This window comes from Littorina saxatilis, linkage group LG4 (genome assembly GCF_037325665.1).
Source record: "Littorina saxatilis isolate snail1 linkage group LG4, US_GU_Lsax_2.0, whole genome shotgun sequence".
Taxonomy (NCBI): domain Eukaryota; kingdom Metazoa; phylum Mollusca; class Gastropoda; order Littorinimorpha; family Littorinidae; genus Littorina; species Littorina saxatilis.
Window position 1 is genome coordinate 66,610,970 of NC_090248.1, and position 20,637 is coordinate 66,631,606.

A 20,637-nucleotide genomic window follows, 5' to 3' on the forward strand; every position below is an offset into this window, starting at 1 on the left:
TTTGACTAAATGTTTTAACATAGTTTGTTAGTCCAGCAATACACGCACGGTAACTGAAACCTTTTTCCCTGTTCTTCTCGTAATTCCTTTTTACATTTAGTCAAGTTTTGATTTCAAGTCTACAGCCCCCCCCCCCCCCCCCCCACCCACCCCCAAAAAATAACAAAAATAAAGGGGGTTGGGGAGGGGGAGGGTCCCTTCTGTTTTTTGGTGTTTTTTTCCCCATCTCTATTTCGTTTATTTTCCTCGTAGGCTCTTCCGTCCTTGATTCTTCTTCTTTGGGTTTTTTTCACGTTGATTTGCCTGTTGTTTTGTTTTTGTTTTGGTGTTTTCTACTTCTTCTTCTCGTTCGTTGTTTTTGTTTTGGTGTTTTCTACTTCTTCTTCTTCTCGTTCGTTGTTTTTGTTTTGGTGTTTTCTACTTCTTTTTCTCGTTCGTTGTTTTTGTTTTGGTGTTTTCTACTTCTTCTTCTCGTTCGTTGTTTTTGTTTTGGTGTTTTCTACTTCTTCTTCTTCTCGTTCGTTGTTTTTGTGTGTGTTTTCTACTTCTTCTTCTTCTCGTTCGTTGTTTTTGTTTTGGTGTTTTCTACTTCTTCTTCTTCTCGTTCGTTGTTTTTGTGTGTGTTTTCTACTTCTTCTTCTTCTCGTTCGTTGTTTTTGTTTTGGTGTTTTCTACTTCTTCTTCTTCTCGTTCGTTGTTTTTGTTTTGGTGGTTTCTACTTCTTCTTCTTCTCGTTCGTTGTTTTTGTTTTGGTGTTTTCTACTTCTTCTTCTTCTCGTTCGTTGTTTTTGTTTTGGTGTTTTCTACTTCTTCTTCTTCTCGTTCGTTGTTTTTGTTTTGGTGTTTTCTACTTCTTCTTCTTCTCGTTCGTTGTTTTTGTGTGTGTTTTCTACTTCTTCTTCTTCTCGTTCGTTGTTTTTGTTTTGGTGTTTTCTACTTCTTCTTCTTCTCGTTCGTTGTTTTTGTTTTGGTGTTTTCTACTTCTTCTTCTTCTCGTTCGTTGTTTTTGTGTGTGTTTTCTACTATACTTCTTCTTCTTCTCGTTCGTTGTTTTTGTGTGTGTTTTCTACTTCTTCTTCTTCTCGTTCGTTGTTTTTGTGTGTGTTTTCTACTTCTTCTTCTTCTCGTTCGTTGTTTTTGTTTTGGTGTTTTCTTCTTCTTCTTCTTCTCGTTCGTTGTTTTTGTTTTGGTGGTTTCTACTTCTTCTTCTTCTCGTTCGTTGTTTTTGTGTGTGTTTTCTACTTCTTCTTCTTCTTGTTCGTTGTTTTTGTTTTGGTGTTTTCTACTTCTTCTTCTTCTCGTTCGTTGGTTTTGTTTTGGTGTTTTCTACTTCTTCTTCTTCTCGTTCGTTGTTTTTGTGTGTGTTTTCTACTTCTTCTTCTTCTCGTTCGTTGTTTTTGTGTGTGTTTTCTACTTCTTCTTCTTCTCGTTCGTTGTTTTTGTTTTGGTGTTTTCTACTTCTTCTTCTTCTCGTTCGTTGTTTTTGTTTTGGTGTTTTCTACTTCTTCTTCTTCTCGTTCGTTGTTTTTGTTTTGGTGTTTTCTACTTCTTCTTCTTCTCGTTCGTTGTTTTTGTGTGTGTTTTCTACTTCTTCTTCTTCTCGTTCGTTGTTTTTGTTTTGGTGTTTTCTACTTCTTCTTCTTCTCGTTCGTTGTTTTTGTGTGTGTTTTCTACTTCTTCTTCTCGTTCGTTGTTTTTGTGTGTGTTTTCTACTTCTTCTTCTTCTCGTTCGTTGTTTTTGTTTTGGTGTTTTCTACTTCTTCTTCTTCTCGTTCGTTGTTTTTGTTTTGGTGTTTTCTACTTCTTCTTCTTCTCGTTCGTTGTTTTTGTGTGTGTTTTCTACTTCTTCTTCTTCTCGTTCGTTGTTTTTGTGTGTGTTTTCTACTTCTTCTTCTTCTCGTTCGTTGTTTTTGTGTGTGTTTTCTACTTCTTCTTCTTCTCGTTCGTTGTTTTTGTTTTGGTGTTTTCTTCTTCTTCTCGTTCGTTGTTTTTGTTTTGGTGTTTTCTACTTCTTCTTCTTCTCGTTCGTTGTTTTTGTTTTGGTGTTTTCTTCTTCTTCTTCTTCTCGTTCGTTGTTTTTGTTTTGGTGGTTTCTACTTCTTCTTCTTCTCGTTCGTTGTTTTTGTGTGTGTTTTCTACTTCTTCTTCTTCTCGTTCGTTGTTTTTGTTTTGGTGTTTTCTACTTCTTCTTCTTCTCGTTCGTTGGTTTTGTTTTGGTGTTTTCTACTTCTTCTTCTTCTCGTTCGTTGGTATTGTTTTGGTGTTTTCTACGTCTTCTTCTTCTCGTTCGTTGGTTTTGTTTTGGTGTTTTCTACGTCTTCTTCTTCTCGTTCGTTGGTTTTGTTTTGGTGTTTTCTACTTCTTCTTCTTCTCGTTCGTTGGTTTTGTTTTGGTGTTTTCTACGTCTTCTTCTTCTCGTTCGTTGGTTTTGTTTTGGTGTTTTCTACGTCTTCTTCTTCTCGTTCGTTGTTTTTGTTTTGGTGTTTTCTACTTCTTCTTCTCGTTCGTTGTTTTTGTTTTGGTGTTTTCTTCTTCTTCTTCTCGTTCGTTGGTTTTGTTTTGGTGTTTTCTACTTCTTCTTCTTCTCGTTCGTTGTTTTTGTTTTGGTGTTTTCTACTTCTTCTTCTTCTCGTTCGTTGTTTTTGTTTTGGTGTTTTCTACTTCTTCTTCTTCTCGTTCGTTGGTTTTGTTTTGGTGTTTTCTACTTCTTCTTCTTCTCGTTCGTTGTTTTTGTTTTGGTGTTTTCTACTTCTTCTTCTTCTCGTTCGTTGTTTTTGTTTTGGTGTTTTCTTCTTCTTCTTCTCGTTCGTTGTTTTTGTGTGTGTTTTCCCCGCTTGTTGATGTATTTGCTTTTTCTCGATTGGTTATGTATTTTTTTTCTCTCGCTGGTTATTGCATTTGTTTATTTCTGTCTAACGTCTCTCTATCCGTCGGTGTGTTCTTTTCTGTCTTTGTGCCCCCCCCCCCCCCCCCCTTACCCTTCTTTTTTGCTTCGTCACTGAGTACATAATTATATGACAACATTATATGAATTAAGGGTGTGTCGGACACACGTATCTGCTTTCGCCCCAGAAGAACGTGCGCGGCTGAAGTTCCGTGTTGATCAGCCGGGTGTCCTTACAAGTTCTACTGACACAAGGGTGTGTGTGTGTATGTGTATGCGGGTGTGTGTGTGTGTGTGTGTGTGTGTTTGCGTGTGTGTGATGGGTGTGTGTGTGTGTGTGTGTGACCGTGACGGTGTATTTTGTGTGTGTGTGTGTGTTTGTGTGTGTGTGTATGCGTGTGTGTGTGTGTGTGTGTGTGTGTGTTTGCATGTGTATGTGTGTGTGTTGGTGTGTGTGTGTGTGTGTGTACGTGTGTGTGTGACGGTGTGTGTGTGTGTGTGACGGTGTATTTTGTGTGTGTGTGACGGTGTGTGACGGTGTGTGTGTGTGTGTGTGTGTGTGTGTGACGGTGTGTGTGTGTGTGTGTGTTTGTGTGTGTGTGTGTGTGTGAATGCGTGTGTGTGTGCGTGCGTGCATGCGCGCGCGCACGCGTGCGTGCGTGTCACGGTTTGGATCGCCGTTTCAGGGTGTGCCGTATACGTGAACCAGCTAACGCGCCAATTATTCCTAAAAACTATCTAAAATATTCTATATCTCTGTGATTCAACAGTCTCTCGGGACAACAGCTCTAACCCGCTCAGCCCTTATCAATAAGGACAATCAATAGGTAAAAACGTCCGCGCAGCAGTAGGGTCGTTTTTAAGGCCTTCGTGTGACTTAAATGCAAACGACAAAACAACTACACCAACACACCCTTGACTGATTTATTAAGACTCCGAACTTCAGTAATTAAATTTGATCCAACAGGATTTGTGTTCACATACATTCTTTGCGTTCAACCTTTTTTATTTTTTCAACACTATATTTTTACACATGACATAGGTGTTGAAATGCGGGTAAATACTTGTTTGTGTACCAATACGAGTAGGCCCTACCTCAAAAAAGTTGTGTATGTGAAAATACTGTTTACATTTTATTTTATTTAGAGGCAAAGTAGAAAGAGCGGAACAAAACGACTGATGGAAATCTGTCTTGCCTGCATCCGACAATGTGGCCTAAATTTACTTTCATTTCAGTATAACGCTAAACAAACAAGGAACGGCCTCTCCTTGAGGGGTTGAAGGTACAGACATAGAACATATATCTGTGGGTTGAAGGCTGCGATGTAGGTTGGGCTGGAAGGTCACCAGGTCAGATTACTGGTAGGAAAAAAAAGAATTATGGACTGTGACAGACTCTGAATGTTATCAGTTTGATGCGTGGGCGTGTTTGTGTGTGTGTATGGTGTGTGTGTGTGTCGTGTGTGTGTGCGTGTCACGTATGTGTGTGCCACACGTACTATGTATGTGTATGTGTGTGTGCGTGTTTGTTTGTGTGCCGTGCGCGCGCACGTGTGTGTGTGTCAGTGTGTGTGTGTCCGTGAAAGTGTGTACAGCGGAAAAATATACAGCCGGTTCTGGAAGCGAATCATTAACTGATACATTGACTCTCTTACGCCAAAACTGAGACCAAAGATACTCAGAGGTCACAGGAAAACCTGTGGGAACATTTTTGACTCATGGTCAGCACGGATGCTCAGTTGTCAGTCAAATGTTGATACGTGTCAACTACGCATGCGTGCGTATGTGTGTGTTAGTGTGTGGTTTGTGTGTGTGTGTGTGCGTGCGTATGCGCCTACGTCTGTGTTTATGCGAGCCGTGTGTGTGTGCGGCTTCGCGTTTAGAGTGTGTGAATTCTTCTCGAGTGCATGTGCGAAGACTGTATAGACTTTATGATCCACATTGTGCCACTTCAAATTACCCGATTGCCCTGTGGCAGTTTTATTGGGTCATTTACCCTTACCGTCGTTTTCCATGTATATGTGGTGGTTTCTCTCCGCGCTCTCTCTCTCTTTCTCTCTCTCTCCCTCCCCCCCTCTCTCTCTCTCATTGTGGGGGAAGAGATGTGTGAGTGAGGCATAACAATCATGAGACACTTTTCTTCAGTGATCATAGCTAAAGGCGTCCGCGACCACTCCCGGGCCCCTACTTGTTTTCATACTTGTTTTCATACTGCATATCTTCACGCGTGGCTCTGCGCCCTTTAATCGACGCATATAATGATATGTACGCGCCACACTTGAAAAACCGGACGCCGTGTCAACATTGCACTAGCCTGTACATTTTTGTTTTAGAAGTATTAGTAAAAAAAATGAAAAAAAAAATGTTTGAATTAAAAAAGACGGGAAAATAAGCAGTGTACTCAGTGTCCTAAATCAAGTTCTTCAAGATCTTTAAAAAAACAAACTTTTTGTTGTTTCTGTTGTCAGTTGGGTTTTGTGTGTGTGTGTGTGTGTGTGTGTGTGTGTGTGTGTGTGTGTGTGTCAGTGTACACCGTTACGAGTTTTTGCTTTCATAACTGTTAGTAAGCTATACTAACGAGATTGTCAAGGAGACATAGAAGAATTAGGTCACTACATCATTGGAGTTGCAGAAATTACAGCTTCTATGGCTACGAGCATGTCTTATTTTAGTAAACGCCGCTTTTCTGTTGTTTTCTTATTCTTATTCAGGAACCACAAGAGCTTGTATAACAAAAAATACTGATAGTATAGTTACAGCAAGGATACTTCGATCGACCCGGAAACGCGGCTTTGATACGAGTATACGTACGTCCTGTTCATGAAAGACCTGTCAGTTTTGAATAGTGCACACACGGTAAGATTTACATACTCTCTCCCCCCCCCCCCCCCTTCATTAAACACCGCAATGGATCAATGTCAGCAGTACGGTCTGGCCACGTAGCGTCCAGAGGTTATGGAATTTATTCTTCAGTCATTCACATAGTTATTCTTTAATTGACGGTACGAACTACGATATTCCAAACACCTACTTCTATAAAAGCTTAGAGTAAAATTTTTGTTTGTTTACCCCTCCAAAGAGGCAATCCTTTGGCAGTGTGTTTGTGTGTGTGTGTGTGTGTGTGTGTGTGTGTGCCAGTGTGTGTGTGTGTGTGAGAGAGAGAGAGAGAGAGAGAGAGAGAGAGAGAGAGAGAGAGAGAGAGAGCCTCACCAATATTCAACCAAACTGGTCAGCAATTTCACAAATCATCACATTTTCATATTGTCACAAAAAGTAGTCAGATTTGAAACAATGTTATTGGTGAATGATGCCCAAAACACATATATATTCCAAGGTCTATGACAGCTGCATACATCAAACTTTAGTTTCACACTTGTAAGTATCACAGTTCAAAATGTCTATGTACATTCTGACAGGTTTTCCCACTAAATAAATAAACAAATCAGCAAAACTATCACAAAAGCCATGATAAATAAATAAACAAAATACTACCACTAATATACATCCTGCATTCAAGCAGCAACACACTGGTTTTATTCAAAAAAGGTATAAATAAGGATGTACCCTAAGGCTGGTTTTATTCAAATACTGAAAAAATGAGGATGTAGGATTGTCGTAAATCTCTAACTTCAAGAAAGAAAACATCAGTTGCACTATATAAGGAATGATGTGTATTGTAAATGCGTTTTTTTTTAAAAACAGAACAGAAATGAGGAATATTAAATCTCCTCAAACAGGACAGCAACTGAAAAAAGTATAACATGACCATACGAATTCAGATAGGGCCTAAAAAATGCAAAATTCGTTAAAAACTATTTCGGGATTTGTTGGTGCTGTGGATGAGAGTTGTTTATCTGCCATGAAGAAGAGTCAAGAAGTAAACACGCTGATATTTTCACAGTGAACTCTGATCTGCATGCTTTCGAAAGATACTGGGGGCCCGGTAACTCAGTTGGTAGAGCACTGGACTTGTGATCGAAAAGTCGCAGGTTCGAATTCGAGCCGGGACGGGTCAACTTTATGGGCAGACCCAGAGACTGAAGCCATGTCCCACCACCGTGTCACCACAATGGCACATAAAAGACCTTGGTCATTCTGCCATAAGTGCAGGTGGCTGAATACACCTAAACACTCAGAAACCTGGGTAGCGCGACTCCGTTGCTGCTAGCTTTCCACTGGGAGGAAGCGACCCGAATTTCCCAGCGATGGGACAATAAAGTAATGAAAATGAAAAAAAAAGAAAGAAAAGTCATCACATTGAGCAGACACTGTATTTAAAGCGCTCACCTTGAATCCGTCAGACAAAATTAGATAGTGACTTCAAAGCTGCTATGATACAGAGAGGACATTAGCAAAGCTGCTATGATACAGAGAGGACATTAGCAAAGCTGCTATGATACAGAGAGGACATTAGCAAAGCTGCTATGATACAGAGAGGACACTAGCAAAGCTGCTATGATACAGAGAGGACATTAGCAAAGCTGCTATGATACAGAGAGGACACTAGCAAAGCTGCTATGATACAGAGAGGACATTAGCAAAGCTGCTATGATACAGAGAGGACACTAGCAAAGCTGCTATGATACAGAGAGGACACTAGCAAAGCTGCTATGATACAGAGAGGACACTAGCAAAGCTGGTATGATACAGAGAGGACACTAGCAAAGCTGCTATGATACAGAGAGGACACTAGCAAAGCTGCTATGATACAGAGAGGACACTAGCAAAGCTGCTATGATACAGAGAGGACACTAGCAAAGCTGCTATGATACTATGATACAGAGAGGACACTAGCAAAGCTGCTATGATACAGAGAGGACATTAGCAAAGCTGCTATGATACAGAGAGGACACTAGCAAAGCTGCTATGATACAGAGAGGACATTAGCAAAGCTGCTATGATACAGAGAGGACATTAGCAAAGCTGCTATGATACAGAGAGGACACTAGCAAAGCTGCTATGATACTGAGAGGACATTAGCAAAGCTGCTATGATACTGAGAGGACATTAGCAAAGCTGCTATGATACTGAGAGGACATTAGCAAAGCTGCTATGATACAGAGAGGACATTAGCAAAGCTGCTATGATACAGAGAGGACATTAGCAAAGCTGCTATGATACTATGATACAGAGAGGACATTAGCAAAGCTGCTATGATACTGAGAGGACATTAGCAAAGCTGCTATGATACTGAGAGGACATTAGCAAAGCTACTATGATACTATGATACAGAGAGGACATTAGCAAAGCTGCTATGATACAGAGAGGACACTAGCAAAGCTGCTATGATACAGAGAGGACATTAGCAAAGCTCTCGTCCTGATATGGCTCTGCGTAGTCGGCTGGACGTTAAGCAACAAATAAACAAACAAATTAGCAAAGCTGCTATGATACAGAGAGGACATTAGCAAAGCTGCTATGATACAGAGAGGACATTAGCAAAGCTGCTATGATACTATGATACAGAGAGGACATTAGCAAAGCTGCTATGATACTGAGAGGACATTAGCAAAGCTGCTATGATACTGAGAGGACATTAGCAAAGCTACTATGATACTATGATACAGAGAGGACATTAGCAAAGCTGCTATGATACAGAGAGGACACTAGCAAAGCTGCTATGATACAGAGAGGACATTAGCAAAGCTGCTATATGATACAGAGAGGACATTAGCAAAGCTGCTATGATACAGAGAGGACATTAGCAAAGCTACTATGATACTATGATACAGAGAGGACATTAGCAAAGCTGCTATGATACAGAGAGGACATTAGCAAAGCTGCTATGATACAGAGAGGACATTAGCAAAGCTGGTATGATACAGAGAGGACATTAGCAAAGCTGCTATGATACAGAGAGGACATTAGCAAAGCTGCTATGATACAGAGAGGACATTAGCAAAGCTGGTATGATACAGAGAGGACACTAGCAAAGCTGCTATGATACAGAGAGGACATTAGCAAAGCTGGTATGATACAGAGAGGACATTAGCAAAGCTGCTATGATACAGAGAGGACATTAGCAAAGCTGCTATGATACAGAGAGGACATTAACAAAGGTTTCAATGTACAATGAACTAGTATTTAACAAATTTGAAGACACACAAAATATAGGAACTGGCCACAATGTCAGGTATGACTGTTATGTACACTATTATCTACAATCATCAACTGATTCTCATATTTCAAGCGAACAACAAACCTACTGTTACCTTATCAGCTGATACTTTAAAGGTGTTACTCATGTGTATTGGGAATGGTGCAGTCGTACAACTATACATAACACTCACCAATAGACCAATTCCGAAAATAACTCGTCATGTTTATATGGGTTGTGACAGAGTTCTTTCTTTATTTGGTGTTTAACGTCGTTTTCAACCACAAAGGTTATATCGCGACAGGGAAAGTGGGGGAGATGGGATAAAGCCACTTGTTAATTGTTTCTTGTTCACAAAAGCACTAATCAAAAAATTGCTCCAGGGGCTTGCAACGTAGTACAATATATGACCTTACTGGGAGAATGCAAGTTTCCAGTGCAAAGGACTTAACATTTCTTACATACTGCTTGACTAAAATCTTTACAAACATTGACTATATTCTATACAAGAAACACTTAACAAGGGTAAAAGGAGAAACAGAATCCGTTAGTCACCTTTTACGACATGCTGGGGAGCATCGGGTAAATTCTTCCCCCTAACCCGCGAGGGGTATTATGAAGTCTTATATCGCGCACGTATCTCCAGACTCGGACTCAAGGCGCAGGGATCTATTTATGCCGTGTGAGATGGAATTTTTTACACAATACATCACGCATTCACATCGACCAGCAGATCGCAGCCATTTCGGCGCATATCCTACTTTTCACGGCCTATTATTCCAAGTCAAATGGGGTGGACATTTTTTATCTATGCCTATACAATTTTGCCAGGAAAGACCCTTTTGTCAATCGTGGGATCTTTAACGTGCACACCCCAATGTAGTGTACACGAAGGGACCTCGGTTTTTCGTCTCATCCGAAAGACTAGCACTTGAACCCACCACCTAGGTTAGGAAAGGGGGGAGAAAATTGCTGACGCCCTGACCCATTGTCGAACTCGCAACCTCTCGCTTCCGAGCGCAAGTGCGTTACCACTCGGCCACCCAGTCCTATAAGGGGGTAAGCCCGGGTGTCCGTTCGGCCAACAGCCAACAAAGTAACCATTTCAGCACTGACCCAAGACGACCCAACCCGGTCCCTAGCCCATTTCAGGTCTCCTCTAGCAGCCGGCAGCCAACTGTCTACACCCCCCCCCCCCTGCATTTTCCAAATTTTTTATTTTCAAACAAAGCCGGGTTTTCCCGTGTAACATGCCCCTAATGGCTTTGCCGTGAGGGCGTAAAACTTACATTTTTCTCTCATAAATAGGTCTTTCTTTATTTATTTGGTGTTTAACGTCGTTTTCAACCACGAAGGTTATATCGCGACAGGGAAAGGGGGGAGATGGGATAGAGCCACTTGTCAATTGTTCTTGTTCACAAAAGCACTAATCAAAAATTTGCTCCAGGGGCTTGCAACGTAGTACAATGTATTACCTTACTGGGAGAATGCAAGTTTCCAGTACAAAGGACTTTTCTTACATACTGCTTGACTAAAATCTTTACAAAAATTGACTATATTCTATACAAGAAACACTTAACAAGGGTAAAAGGAGAAACAGAATCCGTTAGCCGCCTCTTACGACATGCTGGGGAGCATCGGGTAAATTCTTCCCCCTAACCCGCGGGGGGTGAAAAAAAGGCCATAATCGAATCCGGATTTCCGGCATATATACCGGAAGAATCCCACCCATGTGAATACTTCTGTCTGTACATGCATGAGACAACAAACAAAGCAAGCAAGCAAGCACGAGCTTACAGGCTGATGTTACAGTGAGGGAGAATAAATGGACTCATTACATGATAATTATCACAGTCTGGGCAGTCAGGTATGGAGGGACACATGATATTTTTGCCAGAATTTTGCCTCTAAGGACGATACGTTTATTCATAAATGAAAACATTCAGATGAAGAAAACGTTCTTATCATAACATGAGCATGCGATTCACAACATGCTTAAAATCAAGTTGCATATATATATATACATATAATTATCCAATCATCACATATTCACTGCAGACCATCAAGACGAGAGACCCACTACACATCTCATGGTTCAGACTTCACTTCAGGTGCTTTATTATCATTATAATGTTGCGCTGCGCATGGACAAAGTCAGGAAAACATCCACATAAAATATTTCTTCACTCTTTACCTGAATCTGTGATTTTCACAAATTGTCTTATTTGGAACCTAAAGCTCTTCAATTGTAAAAAGAGATCAGCTGTAAAGATATGTTCTGTCGATAGACTATGTACATTTTAATTTTGTTATGTACATGTATAATGATTTACTCAAATCACTGAGTACAAGGTCTCACTCCCATATTCACAGAGCATGGTTTGTAACACAACACTACATGTCAAACATAAACTTGTCCCATTCTCTTCAATCTACAGACCCTTTTGAGAGACGCTGGCGCCACTGTTCCACACCCCAGACCATAAGGCAGGAGCATAAATCTGAACATTGTTGACAGTCTGTCTTTTTTCTTTCATGAAGATTAAAAATAAATGGTGCTTCTCCAATAGATCAAAGAGTGATGGTTTGCATAAAAAATGTTGTAACCATGCATGTCCAGCACAAAAGAAAAGAACGAAGAAAAGGAAGCCAAAAAACATATAACCGCTCGACAAAATAAAGTATAAACAGTATCCAGCTGTCCTCAAAGAAGTTTTTTTTTATATCATCACATAGCTTTTGGAATGCATTTTTTTAACATCACATGCATGCTGGGTGCATAACAACTTTGCTAGATTACAATCAAGTCATCTGATCTTCTGAAAACTTTGTTAATTTTGCAGTCTGTAGTCATCTCCACTGGAAGTAGAACTGCAGCACACCGACTCAGCAACTGGACTTTTTAGATTTGCAATGTAGCTTGACTATTTGCAATATAGGGACCATAGTTGCACTTCACATAGTTGCAATTCAGGGACTCTATTTGTAATACAAGAACCATAATTTTTTGCAAAATAAGGATTGAATTTGCAATATGGGACTCTAGTTGCGATACCGGAACTCCATTTGCAAAGAAAAGGTCAATTTAAACAATAGAAATCATAATCGCACCATAGGAACCAAAGACGCAATGTAGAAACCATACATACATGCAACTTCCAGACGGAACATTCCTAATCGTCTGAATCAGAGGGGCTCAATTGTGTGCGATGGTTGAGCAGCAGCCTCAGCTCAGAGGCCACCTGTCCCAGGCGACGACCTAGCTCTCTGACCTCCGTCAGCTGCTCTCGACGCTGACGCTCCCTCTCCAGCTGAAAGTCGGCCATCTCCTGACGTGATCTCTCCAGCTCGCCGGAGAAATTGGACATCAACCCTTCCAGACGATCGCGGCTTTCCTGCAATCGGTCGTGGAAATTGTTCACAGCAACGTGATTGGTGTGGGTGCGGGGGGTAGTGGCTGCGTTGAATGTGGGCGGAGCTCGGATGACGTGTGGGGGCGGAGACGAATTTCGCAGACCGGTTGACTGACCGGTTGACTGACCGCGAGGCGGGCGGGCGGCTGTGGTCAACCCTGGCAAGTTGCGCCTCGTGGCCTGGTTGGCCGGGCGGGGAGCTGACGGGGGGCGGGGCTGTCTGGGGGTGGGAGTAGCCTGCGGCGTTGCCTCTTCCGTGGTGGTATTGTTGGCGGTGGTTGCTGCCAGGTTGTTGTTGCTATCGGTGTGAGAGACAGCGATACGGTTCACTGGGCCGCGTCGGATGGGGTGCACCCTCTGACGAACAGACAGACGTGTCGGTGCTGGAGTTGGTGATGTGGATGAGGTTTGGCTAGATGAAGCCTCAACGCTAGCGTCAGAGCTAGGCCTCTCCCCCAGTGAACTGCCCCCAGCCCCTTCCACTGCTGTAGTGGAGCCCAACGCCTCACTGTTTCTTATGCTCGCCCGGCTGGTGCTGTTGCGACGGTCTCTCAGCAAAACAACACCAGCCTGGTTAGAGGTCTCAGAGTTGTTGATGCGACGATCTCTCAGCAAAGCACCACCTCCCTGGCCTGTAGTTTCAGCGTTGGTGTTCAGGTAGTTAGCATTTCGACGTTCTCTCAGCAAAGCCAGCCCACCCTGGCCTGCAGTTTCAGGATTGGTATTCAGGGTGTTGGCATTTTGCCGTTCTCTCAGCAAAACACCGTCTCCCTGGCCAGTGGATTCGGCATTCGTGTTCAGGGGGTTGGCATTACGACGTTCTCTCAGCAAAACACCGTCTCCCTGGCCAGTGGATTCGGCATTCGTGTTCAGGGGGTTGGCATTACGACGTTCTCTCAGCAAAACACCGTCTCTCTGGCCAGTGGATTCGGCATTCGTGTTCAGGGGGTTGGCATTACGACGTTCTCTCAGCAAAGCTAGCCCACCCTGTCCTGCAGTTTCAGTGTTCGTATTGAGGGTGTTGGCATTTTGACGCTCCCTCAGCAAGATACCAGCACCCCCTCCCACAGGGGAGCTGGGGGGTTCAGCACTGACGGCAGCGGCGTTGCGCCTGTGCCTCATGATTGTGGCTGCAGTGACTGTACTTCTGTCCAGTGGGGTGGTGGTGGTCCGCACTGTGGGGCTCTCGCTGCTGTCCTCTGCTGTGGCCCGAGTGGTGGTCATCAGTCTTCGTGCCTGCAGACCTGTACAAATAATCATAATACAGTGTTCTAGGTGATCGAATGTGTAGCAAAGACCTGTACGTGTAGATATTACATCAACCGTGACTCATTTTTCTCTCCAATGTTCCAAATCACTTCCAAACACCCTTCCCCCATACCTATCATCAGTACTGAGCATCTACGAGCCCTCTCGCTCTCTCAGGTCCAGCTCTGAAAAGGTCCTCAAAGTACCAAAATTTAAACTGGAAACGCACGGAAAGAAATCCTTTAAGTATCAGGCCCCTTCTGTTTGGAATTCACTGCCCGCTGACCTTCGCAGCTGCTCTTCCCTATCTCAGTTCAAATCAAAACTGAAAACACCTTTTCCGGAAACATTTACCGTGAAATACATTTTCAAGCCTGGTCCGTTCCTGATGGTCACTTTTGTCCCATGTACTGTGTGTACTTTGCACCCACCAAGAGTGCAGATCTTGGCAAAAGCGTGACGTAAAAACAAGATTTTATGACGTTACCCATACACGTGCTAAAAAAAGCCACATCTAGATCTTGCTATTAGCAATTAGCACCTTTTCTTCTAGTCTTCTGAATCGCCCTGTTTGTGCTACAACACACAGCAATATTCAAAGCGGAACCTGTTACAACAGGCCCCTCTGATGAGAGGACACCTCCCACGAGAGGACACCTGTTGTCCTTTTGTTTATTAACTTTATGAAAATATAACTGTCTTGAAAGGACATCTGCGATGTAGGAACACTTTCGTTGGTCCTAAGGGTGTCATTTCAACACAGAAAGCTAATGAGTATAAAACTTTAAAAAAACATCCATACCAAACAGACACACACAAGACTGCATTAAACAGTTGGAAAGTACAAAGACAAGCCACAACTCAAGGCCTACATTCCTACCTGTGCCGGTGAAGCGTGACTGCAAGCGGTGAGGCAGTTCAGGCGCGGCCCTCCCTAGGTACGGCAACTCTAACACAGTACTGTCCGACTCATCGTCGTCGTCATCATCGGACTCATCGTTCGACTCTTCGTCCCTCAGAGTGTAGGATGGTGTTCTGGTGGCGGTGGCTTCCCCGTAGTTCGTGTGTCGGTGACCCCCCAACATCTTCAGCTGACCCGTCCACCGACAGCCGTCCATCGAGCACTTGACCTTCTTCTTGTTGATCTTCTCGTCAAGGTCATCGTTGCGGAAGTAGTAGCCCTGGCAACGGCAGACGGGGCAGCGCACACGGTTGGCGTACTGACCCGTGGTGGACCAGACGTAGAGACAGGAGTGGCAGAACTTGTGATGGTTGAGGCACTGCATCGACTCCTTCAGCACTTGATAGCTGCACACACACACAGGCACAACAAATACAATATACTGGATAGCTGCACACACACAGGCACAACAAATACAATATACTGGATAGCTGCACACACACAGGCACAACAAATATAATATACTTGATAGCTGCACACACACTGCACAGGCACAACAAATACAATACACTTGATAGAGCACACACACAGGCACAACAAATACAATACACTGCAAAGAAAATAATGGCGTAGTGGCACAACTTGTTTAGGCACTGTATCATATCCTTCAGCACTTGTGCATGACCACCACTCCACTAAATTATGATTGGCCTATGTTACCCTCTTCTTTCCAAACAAAAAGCAACTCTCTGCACCCCCCCCCCCCCCCCCCCAAAAAAAAAAGTACAGATTTATTTCCTGAATACTGTCTGTCTATTGGGCCAGCAAGCAACAGAGAACACAGAAGATCATGCTAAAGTACCACTTCCACATGACTGCAAATCATGACATGACATGACACTAGGCACAGAAATTATAACCGATATTGTGGTAATTTTAAAACAACAAATTTAACAATTGAAGGTCAGAATCTGAATTTTCTGAAGTGTTTTTTTTTCTTCTTTTGGGGGAGATGTTCTTTCTTTGAGCAGAACAACATCTAAGAATCTTGATTTGAGGAGGTCTTAACGGGCATGTTCCACAAGCTATGTTTGGAACCATCAGACATTGAGCACAACAGCCACAAGCTATGTTTGGAACCATCAGACATTCAGCACAACAGCCACAAGCTATGTTTGGAACCATCAGACATTCAGCACAACAACCACAAGCTTCAACAAGAGCGTCATTAACAACAGTGCTATTAAACTCTCCTCCTAAACTGCAGGCAGGGGAGAAGTACGGCCAAGGCCTTGCATCAAGATGGGCAGCAAGAAGGAAGTGGCAATTAATCTAAGACCATGGGGAAGAAAGAAATCAATAGTCTACCTCCTACTCAGGCAAGCTGAGCACTGAGGGGTCGTACCCCACAGCGTACGAATGCAAGTCGAAATCAGACAGACTTGGATGTGTCCTGATGAAAGTATGGACATGTAGTTGAAAGAATCAATATATGGCAGCACCACTGAGAAAGAGAAACAGCTACTGGAGAGCATTGTGCGGACAGCCTCCAAGGTCGCGGGCTGTGACTTCCCTTCCGTTGCCTCTATTTTTGAGTTGCGCTCAAGTCGAAAAGCAGGAAAGATTGTTCGCGACCCCTCCCACCCGGCAAACCACTTCTTCGAGCCTCTTCCATCTGGTAGGCGCTACAGAGCTTTGAAAGCCAGAACTAGTCGCTTTCGCTCTAGCTTCATCCCCCATGCTGTACTGACAACTCCTGTAGAGAAGACGTTGTAATATACTGTAGTTATAGGATTAGGGGGGGGGTTCTTTTGTTACTTAGTCCTTTCACTGCATTCCATTACTGTTCTCATAACTTGTGATAGTGGAAGTATGTGCAATGTGGAATGGTCCTTATTTTTTAGGTGCTTGAGTAGTTCTGTGATGGTAGTAGTTTTGTGCAATGTGACTCTAGGTTCAGGTGCTTGAGTAGATCTGTGATAGTCTGTTAATACTGTTGTTTTAAACTGTCTAACTGGCTAGATTATGATTATATAATTTTATGTGATGATCTGACTAAATGATAATAATTACGTGTACTACTTACTTTTAAATGGATTATAATTTTTAGGTATTGTTCTAGTATTCACTAATGTTGCATTGATATTACTGGCACCCCTTTTAAACTGATATGGTTTTTACCTTTACAAGGCGACGATGTGAATTTGTGATGTAGATATGTGGCTGGTTATGTGTGAGTATGTAAATAATTGTGTGTGTGTGTGTGTGTGTGAGTTGTGTCTGTGTGTGCATGACAGTGTAATGTACGTATGTATGCATGCATGGTGATGTGTGTCTGCATATGTGTCTGGTTGGTTTTTATTTTATTTTTACCGTGCCGTGCCAAGATGAAATCCTTTTGCAAAATTGGTGAATAAATATCTTGTATCTTGTATATATATTTGTAAAAACAAACTATATCGTTTGGCATTGCCAAGGAGTGAAACACCCACAGTTATTTCAAATCACCATGAAAATTTGCAATCACAAAAAGCCGGATATGACGTCATCAAAGACATTTATCAAAAAAATGAAGAAAAAAAGTCTGGGGATATCATACCTAGGAACTCTGTTATACCCCCATTCCACACAACCGTTCTAGGTCCCGTTCTCGTACCGACCAAGGAACGGTGCGGGCACGGGAGGGAACCGCAATGAAACGTAAATGATCGTTAACAGAACTGCTTTGAACGGTAGAGACGGTTGAGTTTGGGCTGCATGTTCAAAATTTTAGCCTTTCCCCTCCCGATCAGAATGAACGGTAATGGAACCTTAACCCATCGGTAACGGAACGCTTGGATCGTTAAAGGAACATAAAACAATGGTAACGCTCTCACACACTGAGTTGTCATACCCACATTCCACACATCCGTTCTAGCCACTATGGTCAGACGCTGCTCAAAGATGCCAAAAACAGCTGTTTGGATGTGGAACATCTCCATTATTCATTAACTCATTGTCTCCCAGGTACGGACATATCCGTACCAACTCATATGGCTCTATCTGACCAGGTACGGATATATCCGCTCAGACTGTTAGCTTCAGTTGCTTACTGTAACGTCTATCTAACGCCTGCATTCCAGCGTGTTGACACACAGTCAAAACTTGACTAAATGTAAAAAAAGAAAAAGAAAAACACCAAGACAGACACATGCCTGTATGCATGACGATAGCTCTTAACTTCTTACCAAATGCTGCAGGAGAACTCATCCTGCTCGTCCTCGGTGAGGTCAAGGAAGATCTCCTCGCTGTGACCCCCAGCCTTGATGGCCGGCCTGGTGGGGCGCCTGGAGGCCGAAGCGTCTGACGCTGCCAGACTCAGCACCGCCTCCAGAAGCGCCATCAGGTTTTCGTTCATGCTGGTCCACGACACGGAGCCCCCTGCCTGAGACATTCTGCCTGCCTTGCTCTCGTCTTCTAGCTCCTTCCCTTCTCTCCCTCTCCCCTCGCGATCTCTCCCTCCTTCCTTCCGTCTTCGCTTCTGTGGCTTTCCTCTTCAATCCCACCCTGTCGCTTGCATTACCTGCAAAACAAGCCATATTTCATATGACATTGAGAATAATACAGTAAATGTACAGTGGAACTCCTTCAACAATCTGAAGAAATAAGGTCTGAAGAAATAAGGTCTGAAGAAATAAGGTCTGAAGAAATAAGGTCTGAAGAAATAAGGTCTTAACATGGAGGAGAGTCTTAAAACGGGGGTATATTTATAGAGCTTATGTACAAAATGTCTAAACAATTTTTTTTTAAAAGGCAGCAAGAAATCTGAAACAAACTAAAAGCATGATCTGGAAAAAGGAAGTGTGAAGTCAGTAGTAATTAAAACGGGGTTGTTAAGCGCAAAAATTGAAAGAATTGCATCGATATCTGCAAACATGATGTTCTGCTTGTGGCTAGCTCTTTGACAGAGTCTTAAATTACAATTGTTTGAATCAACACTGCCATATTTTATTAATCCTACACGTCTGCTCTGCAAGCGTTATAATATCATGCAAGCCAATAAGTTTGCCTGCATGCACTGAGCTGTGACTTTCAAATCAGTCGTGGAGGGGTAGAGGGGTAGACTTAGAGGTGTGTGTGTTCCTTGAACTGTGTGTAAACATAGAGGTGTGTGTGTGTCACTGTGTGTGTGTGTGTGTGTGTGTGTGTGTGTGTGTGACAGTGTGTGTTGTTTTAAGAGATCATAATGCGAAAATGTGAGGCTGCATGTTACTGACAGACAATTATTCAAAATAACTGAACACGACAACGATGAACACAAACATCACAATTATGTGAAAGACTTGACCTGGCAAGGACACAGACCATGTCTGCAAAACATTCGCGTGACATGAAAACAAGCTGGTACTAGTATGGTCGTGAGGGACATAAAACACAACCTGCAACTAGGCGTTCATTCCGTACATTTTAGAAACAACAACCAAACAGAAATCCAAACACACAGACTGCAATGGAAAACTGCAGGCAAAAACGTCAGAAACAAGACAGTGTCCACAAAACCTCACCTTCTCACCTTGTCATGGCGACTTGATCTTGCAGTCTCGCAGACGCGACTGGCGCCATGCCAGCGCTCTTTGTGGTAGATTGTACTACCCGGCTCATACACAGAGCCTTCGGGTACGTATTGTGACTGCACTAGATTTATCGGGTTAGTCTCAAGAGGTAGACTGTGCGGGTGGTTGGCATATTTCCACTTCCTTAGCACCAAGGGCAGTTGGTGCCACCTGGAAAAGCGAATGACAACTCCGAACCATTCGTTCGCAAGTGCGGTTCAAGGGAAACAACTGAAGACAAATGATCGACTGCTCCTCAATCACAATGTTGATACACAATGACGTGTATAGTTCTGGCTGATGTTTTTGTTGTTGTTGAGTTTTGAGGCCGGAGTCTACCCCCGAGAACAGGAAATAGAATGAATCCCAAAACAGACAGAATGCTAATGTTCCAAAATTCAGAATAAAAAAAACCATGAACAAGTTTGTATACTAATGCTTATATATGTTATTGGAACGTTTAATTATACATGTAATAGTATAATTATAGTAGGTAACTCACCCAAACTTGTACCAAATTGGAAAGGTAGACAAGATTAATACAGAACTGATTGAAACCAGGTATTCAAGCTCAAAAATCGATTTTTTTAGGTGATGATTTTTGTGCAAAAGTCTGATCCCCTCTATCTGAAGTTTTCTACATTTTCTTATAAATAATGCCTCAACGCTTCATTTTCTTTTTCAGTTATTTTTCTCCTTGGCAATTCTTGAACTTACCTAAAAAAATCTTTTAAAAATGTCATGTCTCTTTCATTTACCTTTTCTCATATAAATAGACCAGAAGCATGTTTTCTTTCAAAATGGGTAGGGGTCAGGGAAGCACCACAGTTCCAAATAAGGAGTGTTCATACTTTTATTGTGGTTAAAGGGATACCTTATCTTGAACTTGTTCTTCTTCTCTTCTTCACCTTTGCTTCTATGTTGAACTGATGTAACACATTCTTAGAAAGTTCTTATCACTTTGACATTGTTTGTGTTTCATGCTTGAAATTTAATTTCAAAAGCCGGCTGGTATAATTAAGTTCTTGTATTTTTTCTCTCAAAGAACTGGTTTCTGTGTGTGTGTGTGTGTGTGTGTGCAGTGTGTGTGTATGTGTGTGTGTGTGTGTGTGTGTGTGTGAGTGTGTGTGTGTGTGTGTGCGTGTGTGTGTGTGTGTGTGTGTGTTCTATATTGTTCCTCTAAAACTCTTCTTTATATGTGATCCCTTGATTGTTGACTTGTTTACATATATTCACAATAGAATCTTAGACATTGCATCAGACAGGCTGATTCAGTGAAGTCAGTGGTTTAGTCAGCGAAAAAGCCCTCTGATACCCTATACTCAAGCTTTATAGTTTATCTAATTTAAATACCTCATGGGTCAAAGTCCTATAATAACGTTGGTCAGGAATAATTTATGAACAAAGATACTTTTCATAGAATAATGTTAATTCTGTATTGGTATGCATGCATAGTCTACGGAGTCTCTGGCAGCATGACTTTTATACGGTTGTCTCCGCCA

General features: G+C 42.4%; 1 protein-coding gene across 2 annotated transcripts; it reads right to left on the minus strand.

The window, feature by feature from the left end:
• Window positions 1-6,161: 6,161 nt before the first annotated feature.
• Window positions 6,162-19,557, minus strand: LOC138965423 (ras guanine nucleotide exchange factor Y-like). 2 transcript variants are annotated; one of them, XM_070337581.1, is made up of 4 exons: window positions 19,096-19,557; window positions 17,771-18,105; window positions 14,523-14,950; window positions 6,162-13,638 (listed from the first exon to the last, which is right to left on the minus strand). In XM_070337581.1, the coding sequence occupies exons 2-4, from the start codon at window positions 17,974-17,976 to the stop codon at window positions 12,155-12,157; spliced, it is 2,118 nt and encodes a 705-aa protein (XP_070193682.1). In that variant the 5' UTR covers window positions 17,977-18,105; window positions 19,096-19,557; the 3' UTR covers window positions 6,162-12,154. The 2 variants fall into 2 exon arrangements, with proteins under 2 accessions (XP_070193682.1, XP_070193681.1); XM_070337580.1 differs by having other exon boundaries at window positions 19,088-19,557.
• Between the last annotated feature and the right edge of the window lie 1,080 nt (window positions 19,558-20,637).

Coding starts and splice junctions, on each gene's coding strand:
- LOC138965423 (XM_070337581.1), bottom strand. CDS start 17,976: ATGTCTCAGGCAGGGGGCTCCGTGTCGTGGACCAGCATGAACGAAAAC. Junction 14,951..17,770: donor GAGTTCTCCTGCAGCATTTG/GTAAGAAGTTAA, acceptor GTGTGTGTGCAG/CTATCAAGTGCTGAAGGAGT. Junction 13,639..14,522: donor GTCACGCTTCACCGGCACAG/GTAGGAATGTAG, acceptor TTATTTGTACAG/GTCTGCAGGCACGAAGACTG.